General features: G+C 39.1%; 1 protein-coding gene across 2 annotated transcripts in view; it reads left to right on the top strand.

The window, feature by feature from the left end:
- The window catches only part of LOC111150030 (chromosome unknown C11orf74 homolog), a 64,867-nt gene that overhangs the window by 23,678 nt on the left and 20,474 nt on the right, over positions 1-20,715 (top strand). The window contains exons 3-5 of one of the 2 annotated variants that reach the window (XM_022507347.1): positions 15,969-16,126; positions 17,975-18,046; positions 19,419-19,479. In XM_022507347.1, coding sequence (XP_022363055.1) covers positions 15,969-16,126; positions 17,975-18,046; positions 19,419-19,479 — 291 coding nt within the window. Of the gene's footprint in view, positions 1-15,968; positions 16,127-17,974; positions 18,047-19,418; positions 19,486-20,715 lie in introns of both variants that reach the window. The other variant, XM_022507346.1, reaches the window with a different exon arrangement.

The following is a 20,715-nucleotide window of genomic DNA, read 5'->3' as shown; positions in this document are numbered from 1 at the left end:
TTTCTGATGAGAAATTCACATCTGAATTGAGATATGCTATAAATGCAAAATATGCACAGGGGTTTGAAATCTTAGTATGAGAACAGAATGTAAAATACCTCAGTAACATTTTTATTTTAACTACATTTGAAATGACAATATTTTGGAAAATTGGCTTAAATAAAATACATTATGAATATTAACTTCACTTTGAAAACTTTTGAAAATGTGGTTGCTTGAAAATTTAAAACCACACCTGTGGCTTATGTTCTATTTCTACTGGGCAGCACTGCTAGAGACCAGTGGTTCTTAAAGTTGGCTGAGTATCAAAAAGACTTTTACAATGTCAAACTTGTATAAGACCAAAGATTTCCAAAAAAAAGAAAAAAGAAAAAGAAGAAAGAACAAAAAGAAAGACTAAAGATTTCTAGACACTATCCTGGGCTTATTAAATGAGAGGCTCTATAGTGAGGGGTCTAGGAATTTTTACATTCATAAGGCTCTTACCTAGTAATTTGGCTCCACGAGTTTTGAATCTACAGTTCTGGCAATGCAGTCCCCCACACAGAGAAGCAGACATTGCCAGTGATTTTGCAAAGGAGGGGAGAAACATGGGAGTTAGGGAGCCCTGCAAGTACCCTGAACAGAAATACATCTTTAGGGATATGGACCAGGAGAGGGGGACAAGGAAAGCAGGGAAGGCTAATGAGACCCTGAGGGCACTTGGCAACAAGTGAGTCACGGAGGACAAGGGAGAAGAAAAGAAAGAGTGAAAGAGCAGTCACAGGTGTCCTGCCTGGAAGAGGCTGAGCCTACAGAGGCAGAGGGACCTGTTCAAAGGTCCACGGTTCTCGTTTTCAGGAGGCTTTTGTTTCTTTTTTTTATTAGGCGTCACTTCTGTCAAGAGCTTAGGAATCCTGAGCTGGGATTTGCTTCACTCCTCTGGACTGATAAGTTTTGAGTTGTCAGTTCAGGCAAAGGAATATCGCTCTGCGTACTTGACAACCTCTAGAAAATGTAATTAAAAATGAAAGTGGTGACAGGGCATAAAACTCTTCCGAAGCTGACATATCATTTTGGTCCCCAAAGCTGTTTTGAATGGGAACGTTAGAAAAACACATCTTTAAACTTCCATAGGGGTACAGAGAGTCTTTTCCCCGTCTGAAGGATGCATTTAAGGTAGACTGTAGAAAAATACCACAGAGAAAAAAATAGCCAAAGCAGCTGGCCCTCTTAGCAATCTCAGAGCAGGAAAGAAATTTCAGTGGAGCATAAAAAACAGCTTTCTCTCACTCGTAAAAGAAAACACCACAACAAAAAATAATCCTTGCTGTGTAGCCTTTTGCGGTTGTTTTCAGTGGGTATTAGACAGAGACCAGCGGGCTTAACATTGTTTTGATACCCTTGCAACTGGCAGATCGCCGGCTGGAGGAAGCTGGAGCGAACGGCCGGGCTTTCTGCTTCCAGGTGGCACGCACGCCCCAGTTTCTGGGCGGTTGTTATCAGGCACTTTAATTCCCTACTGAATATTGAGTGGTGTTTTCAGTTCACAGGCCATTTGCAGTGTCTTTCTGTTTTTCCTTTTTTTTTTTTTTTTTTTTTTTAATTTTCCGTTAGTCACACCGAGGGAGGAAAAAAAGGCTGCTTGGGAGGCACATTTGGAAATGGGAGTTTAACAGCGAAGCCCACGGTGGAAACAGCCCAGCAAATAGCAGCCACCTTCCTTCGACTGAAGACCTAGGCCACTGGGATGTTAACCTCAAGGGAAAGTTGTAGGAGGCATCCTAGGAGGACTTGCTAATGAAAGCAACCAGGTGATTAAAAAACCCCACTAATTAGTCTGGCATCCCAAGGGAGAGAATAAGGAAGCCCCTTCGAAGCTTTTCATTGACTCTTTTTTTTTTTTTTGTTTTGCTAAAAAGAGGGAAAAAAAAAAAAAAAAATGGTTTTTATTGAAAAAAAAAAAAAATTAAAAAAAAATAAAGATTTCCAAAAAAAAAAAAGAAAAGAAAAGAAAAGAAAGAAAGACTAAAGATTTCTAGACACTATCCTGGGCTTATTAAATGAGAGGCTCTATAGTGAGGGGTCCAGGAATTTTTACATTCATAAGGCTCTTTACTAATTTGGCTCTACTAGTTTTGAGACTACAGTTCTGGTAATGCAGTCCCCCACACAGAGAAGCAGACATTGCCAGTGATTTTGCAAAGGAGGGGAGAAACAATTGGAATTAGGGAGCCCTGCAAGGACCCTGAACAGAAATACGGTTTATATTGGTTTTATATCAGTAGCTATATGTAAGTGACTTCTTCATCAAAATACAGTACCAAATACCACCTAGAAGGCTGAAGGAGGAAAAAGTATTGAACAAAGTGAAATCATTACTAGCAGAGCCAAGCCTGGTGGAAGAAACAGCCCCAGCAGCACTACCCTACTCTTTCTCTCTGGGGGAACATCTGTAAACTGTAATTAAGCAATTTTCATTTTTTTTCTCTATTCCTTTTGTCATCACTAAATTAGTACATTTTAGGGAACAAATTGACAAATTAGGAAACACAGAAAACCACTGGTTCGTGACAGAAGGAAATTTCTCCCCTCAAATTACGATGCATTTTGAGCTGATAAATCTATTTTGTTTTAGATATATGAGCGTAAATGTTCAGCTGTGGTTGTTACGATTCATATTCTACCCATGAATATTTGGCCCATAGATAATCGTTTGTTTTCTGTGCCTGCTATAGTTCAGGTGTAATTGCATAAAGGAGAGGAAATGTGTTTAAGTATTTACAACATTTTGAATTATAAACATTAAATTTATTTTTGGCAGCATTTTTTAATGCATAGTATTTTGTTGCAATAAATTTGTTTCTCAGTGAAATAAAATATTATGAGCTTTTTAATTTGGTTGGCCTACAAATAAAGAATAATTTTCTTTGATTCTCTGTATATGTTTTCAACATGTATATATTATATATATTTCGTGTGTGGATATAAATGAGAGAGGTAAATTTTCTTAGGCAAATGGAGTCTTTTAAAAAAGATTTTATTTATTTATTTATTTGTTAGAGTGAGAGAGAGAGCACAGGCAGGTGGAGTGGCAGGCAGAGGCAGAGGGAGAAGCAGGCTCCCCACGGAGCAAGGAGCCTGATGCTGAACTCGATCCCAGGACCCTGGGATCATGACCTGAGCCGAAGGCAGCCACTTAACCGACTGAGCCACCCAGGTGTCCCAGGCAAATGGAATCTTGAACTTCTACAAAATACAAGCAGAAAACTGCTAGGGGCCAAAGAAACTTTAAAGATGGTCACAGTCACCCTTTAAGCGGCTGATGAAAACAATATTGAGTGAGTGCACAGTTGTTTTGTATGCATTGGTCTTTAACTTGAGACTTTATTTTTATTAGTCATTGTTAAATGTACTGTTACGCTTGAAAAGAAAGAGTAAATTATGTAGCTTGGAACTGAGGTGGTTTTAAGACTGTATCCTTTGATTCAGTTGAATGAGTCAGTATTCAAATGTGTGTGGCTTTCAAATCTGGAATCTCTCAGCCGTAGACCAATAATATTTTCTTTGAAATGGTCAGCTAAACCCAAAGGGATACAAACAGGAAACTTTATCGCAGCCAAACTCACATCTTCTTTGTATGACAATCAAACCACAGTCTGTCTAGTTTGAGATTGTTAGTGTCTTTTTTCTTCCCCGTCCTACTTGGATTCCCTCCAAATGAGATAGATTTAAGTGGCACCAGTTAACTCGTTCTCCTTGAAGCCCACTGCTTCTTTAACACAGAGAAGAATCATACCATTTTCATGTGTTTTTTGAGCTTAGCCTGACTTTGCCTTAGGTTTTGTAGTGTATGGATTGCTGATTAGAAAAAAGGGATTGTGGATCAAGTGCCACATTTTCCTCCTCTCCTCCATCAATTATGCTTTGTGTGACTTGTAGCCAGTCATCTAATTTCTGGGTATTAGGCTTAGTCCCCAATTAAAGTGTCACTGCAGTTCTTCTTGCAAATGTTGAAATAATTTCTGTATTGACTGTGTTCCTGCTGTATTTTAGGCATTGAGCTTAAAATCTGGGAATATAAGATGAACGAGACAGAGTCCCTAGTCTGATACATCATTCTTACTTATTTCTGTGTGCTCTGCGTTTCAAATGCTCTGGATGTGTGAAGGCACACTAGCAGTCAATCACACTATAGTTAGAGGTCAGTTGGTAAGCTAGTACTAACCACTCTTTACATAGTGCTGATAAATCAATATGCAGAATATTGCCTTTGGTCTGGGGGACTCAGTTTTAGATTAGAATAAACCCTCTGTATGAGTTTAAAAAAGAGCAATCAAAATGATTAGAAGGGTAGATTTTTCAGACTGTTTTTCCTCCTTTTTTGACTTCGAGCTTTTTTTTTTTTTTTTTAAATGAGGGACACCCTGAAGTGCACTGAAAAAAAAAAACGAGGGAATGTGAGAGACATGTACAATTTAAGTGTGTTCTTGCATTGCCCCAATGCTTTATGCCAATGAATTGGTCCTGGATTATTGCAAATTTGGGCAGTTTGAAAACTCCTAAAAAGCATTTATTTGTAAAAGGGTAGAAAAACCTCGCATTTCCTGACTTTCTCCAATCTGTGTGAATAAAAAAGGTTGTCTTTTAAGTTGATGCATCACTGTGTGTAGGCAGGCAGAAGGAGGGTATGATCTCAGGGTGAAGGAATATTTTTTAGGTTGATGGGATTTGGTTTTATGAAGAGTTTAGTGTACTGCTCTTTTATTTCTCGTTCTGTTGCGAGCAGGGCCAGTGTTATGGAGAGGGTTCTCTTTGAGCTTAGGATTCAGAAGACCTGGTCCAGGCATTTATTAATTCTTTGACACTGCAGGCCTGCCACTTATTCTCTCTGAATCTGTAAATCAGGGATAATTCTGCCTGCTCAGTATGTCTCATATGGTTGTGAGGTGAAGCCAATGAAATATACATGAAGGTACTTGGTAGGTTTTAAAAAGATGTACTCTGGTGTGGTTTTATTTGTGGAGACTATTTATGATTTAAAAGAGAAACATCAAGGTTAAATAGTAAAAAAAAATCTTAAATCTACAGTATAAAGAAGGTAAAAGTATTGTTTACAGTGTTAGCTGTCCACACCCTTGGTGGAGTCAAAACGAACTCTGTATGGTATATATTGTGTAGTATCTATGTATAGAGTCTCTCGTATAGTGAAGACTGCACTGTTCAGGGAATAATCCTACACTGGCCTCTGGTGGATAGACTAAATAGTATGTCTACACAGAACCTTGAAGCAAAGGTATTTATATACTTTGACAAAGATATCAGATACTACATCTTTTTTTTTAATTGAAGTATAATTGACACACAATGTTACATAGTTTCGGTTGTACAACATAGTGATTCAGCAACTCTGTGCATTGTAATGTGCTCAGCACATGTGTAGCTACCATCTGTCACCATACAACACTATTAAAATTCCATTGGCTCTACTCCCCGTGCTGTCCCTTTCATCCCCGTGACTTCTTCATTCTATAATGAGAAGCCTGTACCTCCCTCTCTTTTTAATTCTCAATTTCTGCATTCTACTCCAAGGAACCTTTACTTGGGAGTCTTAGCTCAAGTATCATTTAATAAGCTTATTAAAATGGGGATTCTTGGGGAATTGGTCCCCAAATTTTGGTTCAGCAGTGCTAGTGTATGGATGGACGAGGAGCCTTGACTTCTGGACCAACTTTCAGAAATATGCTCTGAATGAGATCAAGGAGAGGAAGGGGGAAATGTGTGTGTTCCATAAAATTCTCTGCTTTTGTATGTACTGCATTTTCCTAGGAATAAGGTCCATAGCTTTCATGAAGAAATCATCTACATGCCCTGCCCAGGGAGTAAGAACTATTATTTTACTTTCACCATAATTTTTTTTTTGTTTAATGTCACCATTTTGTATTATTTAAAAAGGAACTTCGACAGTAGACATAGAATGATGGGTTATAGGAATAATTTTACTGTGCTCTTGCCGATCTCTGATAGGGAGAACAGGGTATACTTGCTTACAGAACTTTAAGGTGAGCTTTGGATTAGCGTATATTCTGTCCCAAGTCTGAAGGATTGTAGAGCATGTGTGAACAGGCCAGAGTTATTCCATCACAGGGAAAATCGGGCTACTTGTGTTATTGCTGGAAGAACTACGTTCTTTATGAGCATTTTGCCATTGGCAAGTGCACAGGCAACAGTGTTGGGAGACCACATGGGCATGGAGGTATGTTGTCGCCTGTACTTCTAGGAAATGTTCCTCCAGTAATTTCGGTGCCTTTGGTACCTTTTTTGCTGTGTATTTTATACATGAAGGTACTTTAAAAACTTATTGAGATGTAAAATTTTATGATTAGATAACTAGGATTTAAAAAAGGGACATCAAAGTTGAATGTTAAAAGAATCTTGTGTCTACAATATAAAGAAATGTAAATGTGAAATATTATGTATGTATATGTATTCTTTTCTTAGTATTTCTAAGAACAACTTTTTAAGAAGGAAGGAGATGCTTGTAGGTATTCTCCCTAGATTAAAGATTAGAAGAGACTTGGTTAGATAAAATGCTTTTCACCTCTACAGATAAGTTTATTTTTTGTTCATGGTAGGAAAGTAAGAAAATAAAGAGGCATGAACACACACACCCTCACACACAAACAAAAAATACACTTTTTCTATAGCAGTAACATTTTTAGCTGCTGCACCACCCCTCAGAATAAAGATGACATTCCCGAGTCTCCTTGCAGCTGGGTATAACTGTTTGCCTAAGTTTGTGCCAATAAGAAGGGAGGGGAACTGATATGTGTAACTTCTGGGGTGATATCTTCAAGAAACATGGCCTAGACTCCTTTAATCCTTTTCTCCCAGCTGGAAATAGGCAACTGTGGGAGTGATCCTTAGACACAGAGATGGAAGCCATGTGCCAAGGATGGCACAGCATCCCACCAGCCTGTTTCCTTGGACCATCTCATGGAACACAGCCTGCCCACTTGCCCTAAACTATTACCTGAGAGAGAAATGAAATTCCTGTTTGAGCTGCTCTGTTTTGGTGCCTCCTTCATATAATAGCTTAAACTATGCCTTTGCTAATGACAGAAGGGAACAGAGGTACACACTTTCTCCTCTTTATCCTCTTGCATAGAGCAAGAGTGTGTCGTGCACCGTTGTGGACCATGTTGGAGAAGGGTGGTGCCCTAGGGATGGCAGAAAGGAAGAAGTAGCCCGGGTTCTAGAATAATTCTGGGAAGCAGAATAACCATGTTATTATGGATTCTGTGCATCTCTATATTAATGCATGAGAGAGAAATAAACTTCTATTCCATTTAAGCCATGCTTACTTGAGGTGTCTGTTTCATACAACTAAAGCGGTATACAGTTAACTAATTAATAAAACTGTAATCCTGTATCTAAGAGATAAACCATGGGTGTATACTTCCTTGCTGAATTATTCTATTAGTTTGTGTATAGATGCATTTATTAGCTACGAACATGGGACTTAGAGACAACCAGGATTTGAATCTGAGCTCCGCCGTTTCCTAATGAGGTGGTCTTGAGAAAGTTTTTAGAATCTCTGAGTTTCAGTGTTATCATCTGTAAAATGGGTATAATAACCTCTACTTCATAGATGTGTTATTATGATTCAATAATCATATATACAAAAACCACACATACATTTTTATATTTATTTATATTAACAGTACCTAAATTATAGTAAGTCTCAACCTAATATTTTCATTCATTTATATATTCAGCAAATTTATTATAATTATTTTATAGAAGTGATATCATACTATGCATACTTTTTGTACCTTGCTTTTTCACATAATGTATTATGAACTTCCCAATTAATAAATACGATAATTTAATAGAATTGTTAAAGACTGCATAGTATTCAGTTGTGTGGATATGCTATAATTTATTTAGCCATTCTCTTTTTTGTTGGACATTTAGTTATTTCCAATTTTTGGCTATTACAGATGATGTTGCATTGTCTATCCTCATTCATTTAGTAAATGTTTATTGAACACCTACTGTGTGCCAAGTAATGCTCACATAAGTGACCAAAAGAGACAAAGGTCATTACCCTTCAGGGAATTTGAATCCTAGCAGGGGGAGAGAGCAATGAACAGTAAACATAATAAGTAAGAAAAATATTTGTGTTAGAAGATAGTAAGTGTTCTGGTAAAGACAAAAAAATATACTGAGCAGGATCTGAGGGTCATGAGTGCTGGTGGGGAGGTATAGGGTTGCATTTTTAAGTAGAATGATGCTGTTAGGCCTCCTTGGGAAGGTAAAATGTGAGTGAAGATTGGAAGGAGCTGATGGAAGAAAGCCCGTGGATTCTTGAAGGAAAGGCATTTGAGGCCAAGGGAACAACCAGTGTGGAGGCCTGGTGACAGCAGCACTGGGCCTGGTTGAGAAGCAGGGAAGAGGTCAGTGTGGCCTGAGTGGCAGGAACAAGGGTGAGAGGGGGAGCTGAGGTCAGAGGGTATGGAGGGCAGATGAGGCGTGGACATGGCTAGCCTCGTAGGTTCCTAGTAATGCTTTTGGCCTTATTTATTTATTTTTTTCAGTAGCTACATCTTTGTACGCTTTTTTTTTCTTTGTACCCTTCTTATTTATGGCCTTTGGATACATTTTTACACATGGAAATTCAAAGATATGCAAAAATTTGAGGCCTTGATTAAGTAAAAAATTTCAAGGGAAAATATTAGACATTTTTGGCTTTGTAGTGAAATCTTTGCCCACATACTTAATTATTTCTTTTGGATAAATTCTTAGACATGGAAATGCTGGCTGAAAGATATGCAAAATGTTGTGCCTTTGAGTGAGTACAAGTTTTAAGAGAATAAATTATATGTTTTTCATAGACAAAGGCCATGTCTTATAACTTTCTTTCCTTTTTTTTTAAGATTTTATTTATTTATTTGTTTTTTTTTAAATATTTTATTTATTTATTTGACAGAGAGAGAGATCACAAGTAGGCAGAGCAGCAGGCAGAAAGAGGGGGAAGCAATGCTCCCTGCTGAGCAGAGAGCCCAGTGCAGGGCTCTGAGATCATGACCTGAGCGGAGCTGACCATCTTATAACTTTCTTAACTCTTCCTTGAATTTTCCAGCTAAGCTCACACAGTGAACTCCCTGGTTGAAGGGTTGAGCATCACTCTATGTTCAGTCTTAAATGTTACATGCCCTTTGGAGTGGAGAATGAATATTTTCCTTTTCAGGAACTGTGAGTAATTTCCTGACCAAGAGGTCCCTGCTTTCCTTAGGCTTATGTTACTGGGAAGAGGTAGACAATGAACAATAAGAAAGGTAGTTTCAGGTGACTTCAGATAAATTTGAAGAAAACAGGACCACGTAATAGAGTGGCCTCATTCTAGGGCTGTGACCATGTGAAGAGAGATGATGAGAGAGTTTTAGCTTCCCTGAGTATGTGCATTCTTCCCATTGTCTGGGTGTGGAGGGAGGCTGGAACTCTGTCCTTGTCTTTTGTTTTGGCTTCATCCTGTAGTGGCACAGCACAGAATTGGGTTAGCAGTAGTGGTCCTTGATCAAACTCAGCCTCAGAATCAAGGGGGTACAAGATGCGGAAACCCCCCAATTGTCCATTCGCTGGTGAATGGAAAAAACAGAATGGTATCTCTCCACACAGTAGATAAAAAGGAGCGAAGTACTGATATATGGTACCACGGGTGAAGCTCAGAGATGTGTGCTAGGTGAAAAAGTCAGGCTCAAAGACCACATATTGTATGATTACATTTATATGGAAGGTCTAGAAAAGGCAGATCTATAGCTACAAAAAGTAGATTAGTGGTATGGTTTGCCTGCAGTTAGATGTAGGAACGGGGAGTGACTATAGATGTGCCCCAGAGACCTTTTTGGGGTGAAGGAAGTGACCTAAAGATTTAATTGTGGTGATGGTTGCACAAGTCTGTGTTGACTAAAAATCATTGAATTGTACATTTAAAATAAGTGAATTTTGTAAATTATACGTCAGTAATGGAGAAGTAGAGCTACTCTTCATGGATACTTAGATGTTTATTGTAAGATTTTCACTAGGTGAGTCTATGGCCTTGTGACTCTGGATTTGGCTCGAGAATGAGGAGAGACCTGTTTGTTTGTCCTCATATTTCCGACTAAGAAAATAAAGTGTGTGTGCATAGACTGGGAAGTTTTAAGTAGGTAAGGATTGTGATAGAAAAAGAAAGGAACTTCTTGGGTGTGATAAGATCCTACCTTGTGTAGACAGTGTCAGCAGCGGCGGTCACCCTGTTAAGGATTCTGGGAGCTAAGGAAAGCTCTGTTCAGATGTGCCATATCTGCTGCTTCCGCGGGCCACCTCACTTGCGTGGTGGAATCCACTGGGAAGGTGAGCTTATCTTGTGGGGTGACATGTGTAGCCTCTTTTGCACCAAAGTGTAACCCATTTCACAGGTTGCAAGCGTGCTGTATTATCTACTTCCATCTTGACAGAGATTGTTTTAAAAAAAAAAAAAAGTTACTTAGGGTGTGCCAAATTAGAAGAATAGTACAGATTACAGTGGGAAGATAAGGTGAATATTCTGAGTTATCTACAGGGAGGAAATATAACCACTTGGAGATAATGTCTTCATTTCTGTCTCAGAGATGGAAAAAGAACTCACAAAGGGAGTTCTTTCTTAAATCCTTTGCTCAGGGTCCCTTTAATTCTTACCTGGATTAGTACCTCGACTTTCTATTGCTCACTCCAGTGTCTGGTCTACAATGCTCCATTCTACCCATTTCCTCTCCTTAGAGCATAGCTCTAACTGTGACTCTCCAAGGCCTAGATAAACTGCAGAGTTTTTGTCAGGCTCTCCAAATATCAGCCCTTCCATGTGTCATAGCGCATGTGCTCCCATCTTCCTGGAATACTTTGTGACTCTTCCTCAGGGGCTTTGCTTTCCCATTTTGGGGGCTTTGTTCATGCCATTTTCCCTCTATGGGATAACCTCAGCAGTGCTTGCCTGTTGAAATTTGTTGTGGTCTCTCAAAGCCCAACTCAGACGCTCCATGCCTATGTGAAGCCTCTTATGATTCTCCCAAACCTGTTATGGTTTTGCCATTCTCTTACTTTGGACTCCCTTCCATTGTCTTCCATGGTTGTATTCTTCTGGTGGTTGGCATACTTGGGTTAACTTCTTGGTGTATAAACTCTGTAAGGGCAGGGACTGGGGTTCCCCATCTTTGTCACCTTGCATATAGTTGATGCCTGGAGTATAATTTTCCAGATTGAATGGATTGTATAACTCAACTGCCACTCGGATTTTCTTCCCATAAATCAACTTTCAACCACTTTACACCCTCTTCACATTTTTCTCTCTATGAGTACCTAAAACTGGATGTTTCAACAATTTTAACTTACTGCTGTTGTGCCCCTCATCTTGGGCTTTGACACATTTTTTTTTTTTTCCGGGCCAGGGTTGTGCATTTGTGTCTTGGCAGCTTGAGAGCTATGACTGTGAATAATGAGTCAATTATCATCCAGCCTCGGGGAAAGCACAATTATTCCTGACTGGCCAGGCTGAGGTAATCCTCTCCTCCCTGTGCCCTTTCAAATGAAGAACATAAAACAGTTGGAATTCAGAACACTGCGAAGGGAATTTAGACAAAACATTTGTCTGCTGAATTTAGCTTCTTTGGATTTATTCTGATTTATGATTGATTGATTTTTAAATTGCTTATTTAATCCTAACGACTATTGCTCCAGGGGAGGCCAGATACCAAGGAGCATGTGATCAAGAAGCAGTGGCGTGAAGTAGTTTGGCTGGACAAATCAAGAGCAAATATTATTGTCCAGAGAAACATTGCTCCAGGCTAGGAATATAATGTGAAAATCACCCCCTGACTTTCAAAGTACCCAACCTTGTTATAAGCATGATTGCTTAGCCCCTATTCTCTTTGCAGAAGGGTTTTTGTAAATATCCAGTGTTGCACAGAATTGCCCCCCAAGAATTTTTCTTTCCTTCTAGCCACATGGTCAATATCTCTTCACTACTGAGAACATGCTCTTGATTCATATTACCACTGACCCTGGTGCGGAAGTAAAGACACTGGAGGTTGTTGTCGGAATTTGGTCATGAATTCTGATGCTGGTTGTGTTGATTTGTGAAAACTCTCCTGCCAGTGCAGTGATGGTTCTCTGCACTTGGGGTCTAGTCTAATCTGACTTTTGTATGGATGGATTTGAATTTTTAAAACTTTTTTTTTTTTTCTTTAAAAATGGAGTTCTCTGAAAGCGGTCACATTCATCCGGAAGCTATAGCAATCAATATGTGATCAGTGTTTAATTTATTGAGGCATCTGTGGTTTTGACCTTTTCAAGGAGTGAAATCTTTTCAAGGAGTGAAATTAGACACGGTGGGTCTAGTGGGTGGCCTTGAAAGGGAGAACCGTTGGAAGCTGGTCTGTTTGGGATCAAAAGAAAATTGAAATTCCATTGCTTCAGAATAATGCAGCCTTTAGGAGAGGAAAAAAACAGAACAAAACAAAACAAAACAAAAAGCCTTTGTTTCATCTGTATTGAAGTTTTGACTCAGAAATACCCAAAGAAACTCTCTTTCAGGTCTCAGTAACCTACTTGTGCTCTGAAATATTGCTGCTAGATTTCTAAAGTGTATTATGTCTGACACTTATTTCAAAGCAAGGAACATTAGGGATAAGATGACAGGGGGAAAAGGGCTCAATGGAACACAGAAACAGAAGGAGATGAGACGGACACTTGGGTGGTACGTTTGGAAGGCCACCAGGATAACTCCAGGAGGCAGCACCTGGCTCTCTGATCAGGCTTTAGGCCACTTGGGATTCTGGGCTGTGCCAACATCTGCCATTTTGACATTATCATATTGAAAAAAAAAACTTTTTTTCCTATTTTATTTTGCCAAGAGATTTACATTTTGCTGCTTTTTCAGAAAAAATGATAAAAGCCTTTTTGAGAAGCACTTCTGGGTCTTTGGAGCGATCGAGTATATATTCTTGTGAAACAATTTTCAAGGCTCAGGAAGGAGGCCTCAACTATAGGTTCTGTCAGAGAGAGAACACATTCTTTTCTGAATCTTCTGGTATTTTTTAAATGAAAGCTTTATGTTTACAAAATAAAGTTTTAAAAGGATGAGCCAAATATTTTGTTAGATCTGAGACCCCAACAATAGTCCAACATCGGTATCAGAACCTGGGACTTTGTGATACATTGCTTTTTATTTCAAAGGAGTTTCATCGGGTTATCTGTCAAATAACCTACGTGTTTTATTGAAAATGGCAGAGGTGTACATTGAGTGATTATGAGAATAAATAGAGCTTGTCCTTACAGAGCATCTGTTCTTCCCAGACATCGCTGTGCTTTTCAGGTTCTTGAGTCAATAGACTATTACAACAGTGTGCTGGGACATAGTGTTTTCTTAGTCAATACTAGATTGAGATTGTGCTAGACATAAAGGATAAGCAGGGAGAAGGGAAACTTCTACCTCCTATGAGAACAGTGCACTAAGGAAGAATGACAGGTAGTCACGGGAAGTCTTCTTGCCTCTAACTTTGACGGAATTTGAGGAACTCCTCCTGTTTCTACGCTTATCTCCCTCTACCCTGCTACCATCGCTTATCTTAGCCCTAGGACTGATGTAGGACCCCTCTGTGGCTGTAAAAGAAGTCCAGGAGGAGAAGTCCCATGACCATCTCTACCTCACTTCTCTGGTCTTTTGTAGTACCTCAAGCATTCAGCCTGTGGATTTTGAAGAGCATTTTTTGTTGTCGATTACTCCAGCAGTATTCTCGGCAACCCTCCCATTACCTCACTCACTCTCCCCCTTCCTACCCCTCTTATCCTCCCCTGCCCCCTGCCAAGACTAGTGCTTCACATTAGAGTTTCTACTGTGCCAGCGGAAAGCATTAGGAGTCACAGATGTTGGTGCCCGAGTCAGTAGGGAGAGCTGGCCTGAACTTGTGTTATTTCTTAATTCTTTTTAAAGAGAAAGTGGTGCAGTTAGTGTTTGCATTTTCCCTCGCTGGCTTATGGACTAGGTTACCTTACCTTTGTGCTCCAACAGTATCTCTGTGTTCATGTCCTATAGATACCCCCACACGTCTTAGCTCTGCCAGTGATGGGGTAGAAGGAAGTGAACAAAGGACTCTGGAGTTGCACCCGGCTGTGAACAAGAATCTCACTAACTCTGAAGCTGTGCAATTAACAGCTCAAGAGAAACAAGCACGGCCACTGGGCTGGGTTAGGCTGTCTTGTAACCCCTTTAGTTAGATCCCTGCCTGCAAAGCTCACAGATCAGACAGTCCTTGTGACCCTGGAGCTTTTTCATGGTGGAGTACCATAAGGAGATGGAACAGGGTTCTCCAATCTGCCTGTTACTTGATTTCTGCCACTTGACCTCTTTTGAATCTCTTTATCACTCTTCTGGTGATCACTACATGGATTCCCGCAGTTGCTCTGGTCATTTCTAGCAAAGCCACTTCTGCTTTTGGAATGTACCATGCACCCTTGGTTCTTCTGGTGCTATTGTAAACTTTTCTTCTTTCTCTCTTTTCCAGGATTTTTTTCTTTGTCTTTTTTCTGCTTCATTCTTCTGTTTTCTAAGGACTCTTTGCCTTTATTTGCTATATTACTCTAGTTGGCATAACACTGTGGTTGGGAGTGTGGATTCTGAGTCTAAAGGCCTGACTTCAAATCCCCACTGTGCTATTTGCTAGCCATGTAACTTTTTTTTTTTTAAGATTTTGTTTATTTATTTGATAGAGATCACAGGTAGGCAGAGAGGCAGGCAGAGAGAGAGGAAGGGAAGCAGGCTCCCCGCTGAGCAGAGAGCCCAATGTGGGGCTGGATCCCAGGACCCCGGGATCACGACCTGAGCTGAAGGCAGAGGCTTTAACCCACTGAGCCACCCAGGTGCCCCACTAGCCATGTAACTTTGAGTAAGTTACTCGACTTCTCTGTAGGCCTTGGTTTCCTCATCTGTAAAATGGGGATACTAATGGTAACTTCCTATAGGGTTGTTGTGGGCTTTAAATGAGATTTTTGAGTGCTCATAAAAGAGTATCTGACACTCAATAAATGTTAACCCTGATTATTAATTCTAATATAGGAAGCAGTTTTATGGCTTAAACCATTATCTCAGTGTGATTTTTAGCAGATATTTACCTATTGCTGTGATATCTCTCCCACATTTTAGCCTACATTTGCAGCTGCCTCTGGGACATTTCCCTCACAATTTCTACTGGCACTTCAAATGAACATGATCAAAGCTTAATTCATTATCTCTCATCCGAATTTATCCCCCACATTTCTGTTAATGGTATCATGTTATCATAATTTTCTCAATCTCTTAATTTAGGATTAATCTTAGACTTTCTTTATCCTAAGAACATAATCATGAATATGCATAGATTTAGTACAAAAGTATTAATTGTTTATAGTTTTAAATAGTCAAAGATAGTCAAACATTGCTTTTTAGAAGTATATGGATCCACAGATAAAATATGAGAAAAATAGCCATTGAAAAAAATTGTTAGAGCTTTTCTGTTTTGTAGAATTATTTCTAATTTTAATTTTTTCTCTTAAAAACTTTATAAAATCACCCATACATTGCTTCCATATAAGGAAAACCTCCCTTCAAATTTAGGGAAAAAACGAGATAATTAATGCCTAAGAGTTTTTCAAATACCATACTTCATTGACCTTTTAACAATGGCTGAGAACAGTGCTGGGTATAATAGTAAGCATTTAGTATTTGTTGAAAAGTGAATGAAATAGTGTTATCTTTCTATGCATTTTTAGAAAAAATTTTATAAAGTTCAGAGTGCTTAGTATCTCAAGCATTCTGCTTGTAGATTTTGAAGAACATTTGTTGTTGTTATTGTTTGGAAGAAAGACTCAGGAAATGCAAAATAAGCAAGACTGGGTGTGGTGTGTATTTTCTAATGTGTAACTTATCATTTCAGAGGATAATGTGACCAAACGAGGAGCATTTGGAACTGATTCTTCAGAAAACATATTTCCTTCAGTAAAATTTGCTCATGAAAATGAACCAAATGATCATCATCTTAGAAACAAAGCCGTCTTTCTTCGTACTTCATCACAATGTTCAGAAGACGAACAGGTAATGTCATAGCACATTTATAGAAACAGGAAAAAGAGCATTCTTTATGAATTAAAAAGAGAAAGAAACTGTAAAAACATAAGAAACATTGGACAGTTATTGGATCAGTAACTCAGATTCTTAATTCTGGAAGGCGTGCCATTGGAAAACTTTATTAAGAATCATTATTATATTCCTTTTTCCTTTTTAAAAAAGATTTATTTATTTATTTATTCGAGAGAGTGTGTAAGTGTGAGAGTTGGGGGAGGGGCAGAGGGAGAGACTCTCACGCAGGCTCCCTACAAAGTGCAGAGCCCAATTTGGAGCCCAGTCCCAGGACCCATGAGATCATGACCTGAGCTGAAACCAAGAGTTGGACACTTAACTGTCTGAGCCACCCAGGCACCCCCAAAAATCATCATTACATTTTATGATTTCAGCAGCCAGTGTTTATGAGGGTAACTTGGTTAGCCCCAAGTTTTTAATAAGTTCCTTTAAGGAACTGCCATCTAAAAATTCTTGTAATTATTTACATATTTTAGCTTGTTCTCTATTTGGGACAAAAGAATTCCTTTTTATAATTCTCTGTGTGAAATGGGAGTTTCTATTATGTGCTCTGGATTCATCTGTTATCTTATTTTTTCCAAGATTTAGTTATTAAATATTGGATGCTTTCTTCCTAATTTTTAAGACTTAATAGACAATATTTATATTCTCCTTAGCTATGGTTTTTTTTTTTTAACTCTCAAGGAACCCTAGTGGAAGCTGTTGTACTTGTTACAACATTTGAGTTTCTACTTTCTTTTTTTTTTTTTTAAGATTTTATTTATATTTGATAGAAGACACAGCGAGAGAGGGAACACAAGCAGGGAGAGTGGGAGAGGGGGAAGCAGGCTTCCTGCTGAGCAGGGAGCCCAATGTGGGGCTCGATCCCAGGACCCTGGGATCATGACCTGAGCTGAAGGCAGACACTTAAGGACTGAGCCACCCAGGTGCCCCAGTTTCTATTTTCTAGCTCATCATGTCTTCCTGTGTTATCGTGGACAAAATTGTATGTGAGATGTGGTTTCATATGAGTCTCTGTGTTAGAAAAGTGTTTCTGTATGGCAGAGGCCTACAGTTTTTTAATTCCAGAACTTACATCCAATGAGATGATTATGGGACCAGAACTTTTTCTTTTTTTAAAAAAGATTTTATTTATTTATTTGACAGAGAGAGAGAGCACAAGTAGGGGGAGCAGTAGAGAGAGAGGGAGAGCAGGCTCTCAGCTGAGCAGGGAGCCTGATGCAGGGCTCGATCCCAGGACCCCGGGGCCATGACCTGAGCCGAAGGCAGATGTTTAACCAACTGAGCCACCCAGGTGTTGTCAGAACTTTTTTTTTTCCCCTAGAGGATTCATTTTATAGGGGCTATCACTGGCAGTTGGAATGGCATTTTCTGTTGAGTCTTTAACCAGCATGTGGAGAGGCAATAAATTGTTCAATGATATTGTTTCCTAATAACTTGAAAATGTTGTATTAGCATTCTCTCGTTTGTCCTTGAGAGGTTCATTGGGGTGGGATGGGAGCTGGGGTAATGAGGTGGGGAGTGTTCCTATTTTACACATGAGAAAACTGAGGTTAAGTAATTTACTCTAGGTTATTCTGTGGATGAGTCTAGAGGCACAAGTAGAAGTCAGACCTCCTGAAAACTATTCCCTGACCACTACTATGGTTTAGTGGATCTGGTCCATCATGCATAGCTAATTAACAAAAACCGGAACGGGAGTTTTATAGCCTGAAGGGCTACAAGATCAGCTCCTTTATTTTTGGTTGTTTCATTTTCTCATCAAGATGTCCTCACCATGTTTTTTTTTTTTTTTTCCCCCAGATAGTGATAGATGAAGGCCAAAAAGTTGGCAGTTCCTTTCAAGGTGATCTGAATCGGGCTGGAAAGGTGAAGGTAAGGGATGATTCAGTTTTCTTCCATGGCAAAGAATACAAAAAATTGACAACAAAACAAAAAATCCCAAAGGACCCATTTGCGGTCTCTCATACAAAATTGGAGAATTTAGTAGATTTTGTCTCTCTCTTTCATATATATATATGATTTTTAATTGGTGTTATCTTAAACTATGTTCGGTTGGCTGGGTTCCAGATCTTTCTTCCTCAAAGCTTAGCAAATGGAATGGGTTCTTTAGTACAGAAACATGACTCCAGTCACCCTGAACATACACCATCAAGAGAAATGACAATATAGCAGTTTTGGCACTAAAACCATCGTGGGGAAGATAAATTTTTGCTGTCACTTGGATGCCAGGAAAGAACCGCAGTTATGTATGTGCAAGCAGTGGAAGCTACCATTTGCAATTCATATGTAAGAGCCATGGTCTGGGGTGTAGACCTAGGGGAAGAAAGACCTAGGCTATGTTTTGAATTCCACTTAGGAGATCTAAATTTGTAATTTTATGGTATTTTGTTATGAACACGTTTTAGGTCATGAGCATAAAAGGCATTTCGACATTATGCCTTTACTCTGCTAGGTCTCCGTTGTGCCGGTGGTGTAATCATTTTCTTATTTACACTCTTCGATATTCACCTGAGATGAATTAGTTCGTGTCTGAAATGTTACCATTTTGTTAATATGAAATGTCTCATTGTCAGCTTGCTGTGGAAAGCGGTATTCCACGTGGGATAGTCTTTCATTGAAATGCTGCTATTGTGGCTGTAAAGGTCATTTGCTCTGCTTTTTACCTTTGAAGTAATTTTCAGCTTTATTTGCTCGAAAGAGAGAACACTTGATTTTTGGCCCCGCTCACCTCTTTTGTGATTTACCTGGGGCAGGATGATTTTTGTTTCGAATGAACCTTTCTCTTTTGCTTTCTTTAGTTTCTTCTCTCTGACTCTGTAGAGTGAAAAGCCCGTTATGGTAATAGCCAGACCCACCACCATCATTTGCTTGAGAAGCAAAAGCAATAAAATGAGAACAAAAAGCAGAGACTGTTTTGGACTGTCTCGGCAGTGGTATATATCCTGGCAGAGAATCTGGGAACAAAGTCCCTTTTCAAAAACTCCTCAGACTGTTCTTTCCCTTTCAGTATAGAGATCGTACTATGGTGCCTACAAAATCCAGGCCAACTTCCAAATTTACTGCTTCTTTCTTATGTCTCTTAAAACCCAGTGAACACAAAGACCTTTAGCTGGGACTCAAAAGTTAATGAGAAAAGTGGATTCAGTTGCATACTTTGAATGCTGTGGAAGTGGATTCATTGATTCTTAATTGCACTTTTTCATTAGGTCTAATATACATAACAATGATGTTAATCCTTTTCTAGGTAGACAATTTCCTAGATTTAGAAGATTTGGATGTGGATGAAGAGACTCAGCCCCAAATGAGTAAGGGTATGCTTTCTGTTTCCTCTCTATACTGCTTGACCTCTTTCCAGAAACTACAATTAAGACCTTTAGATAGCTTTTTCTTTTTTTTTCTTCTTCTTTTTTTTCTTTTTGGCAAGCCCTACTTGCGCCTTCCCTGACTTAGAGAAAACTACAGTCCTGCGATTTCTTTTTCAGTAACAAAGATTTTAGCCGAAAGGTCAAAGCCTGATGAAGGTTGTGAAGTCTTTGGTCTAAAATGAAATAAAGGTGTCCCCCCCACCGACATGCCTCCACATGGTTGAATTTTGGATAATTTTCTCAAGGAGCGCCAGTTGAGTCATACTCTTTATATCTTAGAAGCGCCATGTAAATTGAGTTATTTTTGAGAAATAACATCATATAGCAATTGATCATAAAAATAGCAGAATTCATCATAAAATAAAAAATAAAATCAAAATCTTGACTTTCATAAGTGTTTATTAAATAGATAAGCCAAACACTAAAGACTAAAGACATATTGTAAATGTTTCTTTGGGGCGTTTTTTCCCGTTGAGCTGGACTGGGAGAGGCTTAATGCCAGTCCAATGATATTTATGCAGATGAGGCCTTTTTCCTTTCCTCCTTGACATTACTGTGTAAACACAGGGATCCTTTGTTGCTCAAAAGACCTTTGAAATATGTTCAAAATTAGAGTTGTTTGTTTTGAAAATTCTCATTCCTAATTTAATATGCAAGAATATCTCAAAGTTGATAGTGAATATTAGGGAAGGGGCTATTTTCCTTGGGGGTTTGGTTGCTGCTGTTGAATTGTTGGTTATAGGCTTTAGGTAATCATAAACATGGGTGCTGGTGTTGATGATTGGGGAAGGAGATTTGTTTATAATCACACAGAAGTGACAGTGCTCGGTGGTGGTGTTTTGTGGATGGCTCTGGCTTCTCTGGTTGCCCGTATTTGAGAGGCTTTCGAGATTGGAAGCAGTTCACATTTTTATTCGGCTTCCAAACATCACATTACTCCGTTGAATGTATTGTTTCTTCTGCCCTCTATTAACCACTAGACTTTGTGCGGAATTTTTCCTTACTTAACTTGGTTCAAGTGAGATCAGAGATCTAAAGGAATCACAAGCTCCAGGGAGAGGTTCTCTTAACTATAAAACCCCAGGCAGCTCTGAATTTCTCTATGTGAGCAGCTTAGGGGGTCTGATTGGATCAGAAGGGATAGCTAAGGACTTATCAGGAAGCTGGGTTTGCAGA

The sequence above is a fragment of the Enhydra lutris genome, unplaced genomic scaffold (genome assembly GCF_002288905.1).
Source record: "Enhydra lutris kenyoni isolate GAN:26980312 unplaced genomic scaffold, ASM228890v2 scaffoldscaffold22, whole genome shotgun sequence".
Classification (NCBI taxonomy): domain Eukaryota; kingdom Metazoa; phylum Chordata; class Mammalia; order Carnivora; family Mustelidae; genus Enhydra; species Enhydra lutris.
This window is presented reverse-complemented; position numbering and strand designations above follow the sequence as displayed.